A 9,083-nucleotide genomic window follows, 5' to 3' on the forward strand; every position below is an offset into this window, starting at 1 on the left:
AAGCAGAATAGCTTTCATCTCCCCTCTTATAAGCAAGTCTCCTAACCAAAGTGCTATCTTTATAAAACCCATAATGTTCTAATTAGTCATGGGTGCTCCTTCTGATTGTAAACTTTTAAAATTAAAAGCTACATTTGAAATCATTTAAAAGCAAAACCTGGAATGGATCTGGTCCAGGATTGAAAACATTTGCTAACAAATAGCAATGTACTATGAGAAAATCCATTTCAGGTTTGCTGGGTCACCCAGGTTCACTGATGAAATCGTATCCTCTCCACCCTTGGAGAGCTTTAATAAATCAGGTCCAATGGCTCATTTCTGTATCACTGATTTGAACCAAACATGCAGCTATTTCAAGGAGTCCACAATTCCGAAAGAAATAGAAGCATTGAACTTATAAGACTGAATGTTTATTAAAGGTCAGCAATAATAGCCTTTAAATTTTCATTGTAAAAGTTTCCTTTAAATAAACACTGCTAGATCCCACTGGGAGTCATGCAGGATATTTTATGACTCTAATGTGAATCTGATTAGTATGGAGACCGTGACCCAGGCCATTTTGCAGTCCCCAATTAGTCCACTGCTTAAAACATTACTCTATTAAGAGTATATTATCACTATAATTGTACTATTATTATATTATTAGACCATGTTCACCTCTTTTCCTATATACTCTTCAAACCACCTGCACATAAACATTCAGCCTTGATGAATCTGACTCACTGAAAAATGAAGACATACAGTAGTAACAGTCTTTATTAGGAAAGACAGTAAGGAATTTAATCTATACTCACGTTTATAAGCAAAATTATGTTATGCTATTAACACAGAACTGACCTCTAAAGGGACACAAAAACAATAGGCCTCGCTCCTTCACTGTCACACAAAATAAAACTAGTGAACATTACTAAAAGAAGCCAAATCACAAATTCATTCTTGGTACACTGCACATATCACCTTTTGCATAGTTCATGCAGTGTCACAAAAGAAAAACATAAGAGATGGCCAAAAAATGTAAACTGTCAATAACACTTAGGTGAAATGTTACACCTGTGTTGAAAACCTAAGAAAAAGTTTTTGGTTAATATCACAGGATAACCATATGCAGCACTTTTGCAATCAGATCCCATAGATTTCAGAACACTGCATGCCCAGTTTAATGTAAACATTTATGCAAACATTTTTGCATAGACCGCTCTTTCTTTCTCCTTCTGTTCTTTAATTCTGTGCTTGACCCGAAGAATTTCACTGCCGATAGCTGCAAGAATAGAGATTGGGTTAAAGGACAGTGTGACATACTGTGGCAGTAAGACAATGATGTCAGCCATGAATCTATTCCATAGTAACATTTTCCAATAAGTCACATACCACAGTACATGATATGTCAGAGAGGTTGCCAATGAGAAGTGTCGGTTTACACAAGCTAATAACAATAATATATTTCCCAAACATCACATCAAGTTAATTTTGTGAAAAGTAAAAATGTTCACCTAGCACTAGGAAATGCTACACAAACTAGGTATGGCTGGCAACATACTCAAGACAATGTTTTACTTGAGACTGAAAACCTGCTCAGCATGATATCCCAAATATTTAATGAAACCACTGACAGCCATCAGAACTACAAGCTGGGGTGGGATAGCAGAGACATGATTGATCTCCATCTCATCACATTTAGTGTTTGTTCAACACACATACATCATAAGGTAAACACACACATTTACCTTTATCCTCTGGGGATAACTCGTGTGCCTTTTTAAGATCCTCCTACAAGAACAGAAATAAATTATTGCCTCATTCACAGGTGTTGAACTGTAAATCCATACAAACTATATTAACTTACCAGTGCCTGTTCATAGTCTTTCAGTCCCTGCCAACCTTGGGCCCGTCTGTAAAGTGCTTTTGTATTAGAGGGATCAATTTCAAGAGCCTGTTAGGACAATAAAACAAAATGTTAGATCCCATGGTGCCCCTCATATATGCAATACTTCTTTTCTATGCAGACAATATGATATAGGTAAAATTTGTATGCTGTAAACACTGACATTGTTTTGTACAAGTGAAGAAACCACAGACTTGTATATAGATGTCATTGCTATGGGGTAATTTAACACCATATGCATCATTTACTTGTTTTTGTGTGATTAGCCATTTACCCCTCTAATCTACCGTAGCTATGGTGCAAAGACTCGCATAAAAATTCCAGGAAGCCATGTTGCCTAAAATAACAGTTTTCTATTAATAAAGCACACATTGGCCCCCAGTGTGAGTTAACCAGCTCCTAAATATTCTGTTACCCTTGTAATAAATGCTCGGTAGTCCTGTACGTTTTATCTCACAAACATTCAAATGAATAATTCTGTAAACAAACCTTCACAAGGATGGGTTATGTGATGTGGGTATAGTAAAAAAAAAAAAAAACAAATACCTCATTGCAGCTCTCAATCGCAGCTCTGAAGTCACACATTTTTAGCTTACAAGCCCCAATATTAAGATTGCAGCTTACAGCGATAGGATTTAGCTTTGAAATGTTATCATCTCCGGTGACATCTTTGCAGCTCTCCACATATCTAGAGAATATTAAGATGGAATGAAGGCGTTATTATGACAGCTTACAATTACGCTTTAAATTATCTGAACGACACTTGAGGTGCCTGTAAGTGATCTTCAAATCAGTGTTTATGTGCCCGGGGAGCCCCAAGATTCCAGTTTATCATTGTACAAAGAGTGCTGACCACTGCCCAAGTATCCCTGGACAATTACCACATACTTCACACAGGACCCTAACTTCCAGCACTTTACACAAGTAATCACCCCACTGAACTTCCACATACTTCACAGAATTATATTAGTGTTTGAAAATGATTTTTTTTTAATCGACTAACACCTTGAATGTGAAAATCCCATCAATAGAATCTCCACGATGCCAGAACAAATGCATAAGGGATCCATTTGTATACCCAACCAAACTGGCAGAACTAGCTTGTTATAAATTGTGCATGCTCAGGCTCATCGGATCATTTACAATGGAAAGTAAAATATTTATTACATAAAATTCACCTAATTCATTACCCAGCATATTTATTAGAACCGAGAAGAAGTAATACAAACTTTTTTCCTCGCAATGCAACATACCTTAGAGCTTTATTGTATTTCTTTATTGCCATCTCCCAGCTTTGAGACTTGAATAATGTATTACCAATGTTCTTAACATCTTCTGCAATACTGACAATTTTTTCAACCTAGTAAACAAAGTGAATTTTAGTCAAAATATAGTCCATGCGTACATAAAATATGTTTGAAGAGTAGTGTGGTATTTTTAAATTACATACATGCTATTTAGGATAGAAATTTATTTTACATACATCATTTAATTCAACATCAGAATCCTCTGGAAAGTCGGGATGAATGTCACCAGAGCCATCCGAAGGTGCGATGACCACCTCATCTCCGTCTTTGAATTCTCCACAGTCCGCTATTACACAAGGCTGTATAAAAATAACAAATAGATTAGAAAAAAAACTCAATTTCAGAACATGCATATTACTCATTGGTACAATGGTGCCAAGTACACTAAACTCATCATACTGGGTTTTAACTGTACAAGACAAAAACAACTTTAAAATCCATCCAATACAAAAATTAAAGTTTTGGATGAAAGGATTTAAATCAATGATAATATCTAACCCTTCTAAGAAAGGTAGGTGCTTAATGCCAACCATATAGTCAAAACTACAATCTCCTTTTGATTTACCAAAGCTCTACAAAGTGAGGACCTAACTAAATTCAATTTCCATTCAATCATGTAATCTCCAAGTCTATAGCACTATTGGTGGATCAAACGGAGATGATAAAATCCAGTTTGAACATGTATGTCTGCCCAACAGTCAGCTTCAAACATTGCTTTTTAACGGATGATTAAACCTGGGTAATCAAAGGACACATGTAGTATTAACAAAAGTATAATATTTGATGGGACTGTCACTTTGCCCTTAAAGCAGGTTTAGACCTGCAGCGGGATCAAACAATCCCATATGGCCTCAGTGCTTGCACATGACGGGGTGGCAGTCAAATGTGCATTGCCTTAAGACTATGTTCAGACAAGCAGTGAAGTTGTAGTGCAGTTAAAGCATACCTAAACTCAGAATTTTCACTTTACATAAAATGGTAGACAACCCTTTTATGTTAAGTAAACATTCTGTTTTTGTTTTGGCCATTTTTGAGTTTAGTACCTCTTTCCCACTTTTTCATACCAGTAAACCATTGCCTCAGAGACATGCTGCATGATGCTGCAATAGAAAACAAATGTGGGGGGCGCACGTCAGTCAGCGGTTTACCAGAGATTCAGAGTCGTGTGAGAGACTAGGGCCACCGTGGTCTTGCCAGCCACCAGATCACTGACTCTTGCAGCAGGTTTGAACGAACCCTTATGAGTAGAGTAGCACTCTATTTAAAGCCACCTTTCTAACGCACCTATCAACATGGCAGCTCTCCCCTACCATTCCTTTCTTTTTCGCAGTTAATGAAAAAAGGGGAAAAAATACCTTTTTTTATTACGTATTCTAATTCAAGTTTTAGAAGCCAATTCCCAAGCATAAACAATGGTATCCAAAGCCCCTGTGTAGACACCAACACCATATGACAAACATTTACCTTAGCCCTGACTTCTAGGAGGCAAGCATGAATGCGCCAAAACTGCCCTGCTTCACAGGATAACTTAGCACTTGAAATCCTAAAGGATTGCTCTACAGCAGATTTACCTGACCATTCCAATGCTTGACTGGTAATGAAGTTCCTGGCTGTGCTAATGCTTGTCCTTTAGGCTTACAGTTAACATTTTATATTACATCAATGAATCTTTATTCCCTATTGTTGACAGTGCCCTCAAACTTGAGTTGTGAGCTTGCCTGACATGAAGAATATGGGGGTTTGCATAAATATATTTTAATTATTCACTGCACAACGCTTTACTGAATTTACTTTGCATTAGCACAGTTGGTATCTTTTTAGACAATACTGTATTGTTTTTACAGTAGCATAGAGATTGTTTACTGTAACCATTTGTGTTACACCAATACACGGTGTACTGTTCTTCAGAACTTCATTAGAATTGTGTTCTTTTTATTACTCCACTCTCACTTATTTGTTGAGTTTATGTTGCTGGAAAACCTCACTCAAGCTACAAGGTTTTATTATGGAAATACAACAAAGGCTTTTACTTGACAGCTTACCTTTTTAGGCTGCTCTCCCTGAAGTTCAACATTTTCCAGTAATTTCACAATGCCAACCCCTTTCAGCACTTGTCCAAATACAACATGTTTCCCATCCAAGTGAGGTGTCGGCACAGTTGTGATGAAGAACTGAGAGCCATTGGTGTTAGGGCCAGCATTAGCCATACTGAGCAATCCTTCCTTGTCATGCTGAAGAGGCAAACAAAGTGCAACACATTAGAATTTATTAAAAAAAAAAAGAATCACTTGAGCAAACATCTCTAATTTTACTTTATATTGCATTTATTTTGAGCACCAGAAAGGATTAGCTACTTTAAGTATACCTAGATGGAGGAATTAAAGTCTAAGAACAGCCACAAACATATGACAAAAGGACAGGGAGCCTGCCAGTTATGAACCCCTAAACATGCTAGCTGCTTTGCTGGGATTTGACAGCTTTAATATTTTGACTTTACAAGCTTTTTCCAGGTCAGCACCCAATTATGTACTCAAGTTAAAAACATTGAGAATGTGGTCTGGTATGGTAACCTTCACATATTACTAAATATAATGATATATGACACCAGGGAAAAAACACAAGCTGGGGACAAGTAGGTAGCCAAGCTTAACTGTAGTAAAGGAATTTCAGGCTACCATCCTAGTTCCAGAAAATTACCTTCTTTACCTACAATGTCATCTGAATTTTCAATAGAATACTAAACCTAAAGTATGAGAAGTGTGTTCAATCAAGTGAAGGGAGACAAAGGCCCATACTAACAAGGTAACTGCGTTTAAATATTAAAAGAAAAAATGTAATTTTTGTAATATAACTACCTTATAATGAAAGTTTTCATCCTCAAACTTCTCTCCGTATATACTTTCGCCACCAGTTCCATCTTGGTTTGAGAAATCTCCACCTTGGATCATGAACTTTTTAATAACTAAAATGATAATAAAAAAAAGTTTAAAGAAAAAGATAAATGCACAGTTCCATTTGATCACATTTGGATATAAATTAATTCTTGATTAATACAGTAACTACTTACTCCTATGGAAAGGACATCCTTTGAAATGCAGGGGCTTCCCGGTTGTCTTCCCTATACCTTTTTCTCCAGTGCACAGAGCTCGGAAGTTCTCTGCTGTTTTAGGAACAACATCTGCGAACAGTTCAAGGACGATACGACCAGCTGGGGAAAAAAAAAAATGTTTATATTTTGTTAAATAGCGAGTTCTTTAAAGATATTTACACAAATATAATGGAATGAAACATGCTACTTTGTTTAAAATTATAAAATATTTTTTTATAAATTTATAGATATTACTTATCACTTATTACTTATAGAATTTATATACCGCTATCATATTACACAGCACTGCACAAGTCCATAGTCATGTCACTAGCTGTCCCTCATTGGGGCTCAAAATCTACCTCTGTCACGTCTTTAAAACAGTCCAAGGTCATTTTTGGGGGGAAGCCAATTAACCTAACTGCATGTTTTTGGGATGTGGGTGGAAACTGGGGTACTGCAGACACGGAGGAATCTGCAAACTCTGCACAGATAGTATCCTGGTCGAGATGCGAGCCTGGAACCCAGCGCTTGTATATTCATGAAAATATATGATAAAAAGTATTGGAACTGGTTATTAAAGTAGAACTAGTGTACCCCTCCTATACAGGAGTTATGTCATCCCAGCACCGCCAATCAAGATTGCCATAGAAAAGATGGAAAAGGGTGGTGCCCTGGTATTACCAGGGCACCTGGTACGTACAGAGGCAAGTATTGCAGGTTTTCTTATAATTACCTTAAAGTTAGTTATTAACGAGTAGAAAAGAAAGTGTTACAGCAAGCTGATTCTTGGGAGGCTATAAAGCTGTACAAGGGTTTCCGTCAGTGATTAAGAACAAACAATATATTACAAAATCTGCTGTCCTGTGTCCCACACAGCAGAGCCACGTAGGAGGAACACAAGATCAGTGAATGTTTTTCACTTTGAGGACACTGGATCTATACGTTACTCACTGCAAGCTATCACCATCATTGGATCATGGAAGATCCATTAATGGTAATATAATGCGGCATTTGTATTCTTGTCAGTTGCTTCCTGTTAGGGATTTACTCCCTATTTGTTGTGCGGAGGGACAGGAAATGGAGAAGAATCTCCTCCAGGGGTTACAGCCCCCGCCCCAAAGACAATTAATTCTTTACTAAACCCAATCTTTAGAAGATATAAAGGGCTGGAGTTAGGTTTTATCATGTAATAAGTCTAAACTGCCACGACAGCTAGTAATGTGAAGAAGACAGAGAGATGATTGTATAATAAAACTTAGTTATAAGAACACAGCACCCCTGACAGACAAAATACAGGAGAAATGTACACAGGGCTTGGCTTTGAAGATCTGACAACAACAAATCGCTGCTAAACCTAAAGATCATAGAGAGGTACTACAAGTCCCAGCAAGTCCCTCCACCAGCCGCCAGGGCCGGGCCTGTGCCCCCCATAATCTGCAGCCCACACACATCGAGCTCCTATTTCCTGACTGCCCGGTGTGAAGAACACCGAACCCATTCATTCTCACCTGGCTCCCCTCCTGACTCTATATCAAAGAAGACCCGGGGATTGCCGGGGTTGGACGGCTTGTTATTCGGGCTCGGATTGGACATTTCTCCTCAGCGTGCTATGTACAATATGAGAACACACCGGCTTCCAGCACCTGAGCACACTTCCGCTGCGGCCAGAGCTCAGCTTCCGGTTACACAGTGCCCGCCCCGCCTAGTCCCGCCCACATCGCTGGTGTCCTGAGGGGAACTGCATGGTACGGTGAGCGGTGCGATATTCTTACAGCATCTACACCAATATGTTCATATACACTGTCACCAATATCTTCTATATATAATATACTCTCTCCCCAATATGTCCTATATATAATATACACCACCACCACCAATATGTCCTATATATAATATACACGGCCACCAATATCTCGAATACATAATATACACTGCCACCAATATGTCTTATATAAAATATACACCGCTACCAATATGTCCTATATATAATATACACTGCCACCAATATGTCCTATACATAATATACACTGCTGTATATATATTATACACTGCTGTATATATGTCCTATATATATTAAACACTGCCCCTAATATGTCATATATACAATATACACTGCCCCCAATATGTCCTATATACACTGCCACTAATATGTCCTATATACACTGCCACCAATATCTCTTATATATAACATACACTGCCACCAATATGTCCTATATATATTATACACTGCTCCCAATATGTCATATATATAACATACACTGCCACCAAAATGTCCTATATATAATATACACTGCCCCCAATATGTCCCATATTTAATATACACTGCCACCAATATGTCCTATATACAGTATACACTGCCTCCAATATGACCTATATACACTGCCACCAAAATGTCCTATATATAATATACACTGCCCCCAATATGTCCCATATTTATTATACACTGCCACCAATATGTCCTATGTATAATATACACTTTCACCACTATGCCCTATATATAATATACACTGCCACCATTATGTCTTTTATACAGCATACACTTCCACCAAGATGTCCTATGAACAGCATACAATGCCACCAATATGTGCTATATATACTCCCACCAATATGTGCTACATACAATATACACTGCCACCATTATGTCCTATATTTAGCATACACTGCCACCAATTTGTGCTATACATACTCCCACCAATATGTCTAATATATAATATACACTGCCGCAATTATTTCCTATATACAGCATATACTGCCACCAATATGTCCTATATACAACACAACAAACACTGCCACCTATATGTTC

General features: G+C 37.7%; 1 protein-coding gene across 1 annotated transcript; it reads right to left on the reverse strand.

Annotated features, from left to right (window-relative positions):
* Positions 1-738: 738 nt before the first annotated feature.
* PPID (peptidylprolyl isomerase D) lies at positions 739-7,951 on the reverse strand. Its single transcript, XM_072405980.1, has 10 exons — positions 7,789-7,951; positions 6,257-6,397; positions 6,045-6,151; positions 5,232-5,420; positions 3,366-3,488; positions 3,136-3,242; positions 2,429-2,570; positions 1,844-1,930; positions 1,725-1,767; positions 739-1,258 (listed from the first exon to the last, which is right to left on the reverse strand). The coding sequence occupies exons 1-10, from the start codon at positions 7,871-7,873 to the stop codon at positions 1,170-1,172; spliced, it is 1,113 nt and encodes a 370-aa protein (XP_072262081.1). The 5' UTR covers positions 7,874-7,951; the 3' UTR covers positions 739-1,169.
* Between the last annotated feature and the right edge of the window lie 1,132 nt (positions 7,952-9,083).

This window comes from Pyxicephalus adspersus, chromosome 3, assembly GCF_032062135.1.
Source record: "Pyxicephalus adspersus chromosome 3, UCB_Pads_2.0, whole genome shotgun sequence".
NCBI classification, from domain to species: domain Eukaryota; kingdom Metazoa; phylum Chordata; class Amphibia; order Anura; family Pyxicephalidae; genus Pyxicephalus; species Pyxicephalus adspersus.

What these genes read in the sequence shown, in the direction of transcription:
- PPID (XM_072405980.1), bottom strand. Translation starts at nt 7,873, where the DNA reads ATGTCCAATCCGAGCCCGAATAACAAGCCGTCCAACCCCGGCAATCCC. An exon ending in AGGGAGAGCAGCCTAAAAAG is followed by an intron (nt 3,489 to 5,231) that starts GTAAGCTGTCAA and finishes ATTTTTATACAG; the next exon opens with CCTTGTGTAATAGCGGACTG. An exon ending in GTTATCCCCAGAGGATAAAG is followed by an intron (nt 1,259 to 1,724) that starts GTAAATGTGTGT and finishes CTATTCTTGCAG; the next exon opens with CTATCGGCAGTGAAATTCTT.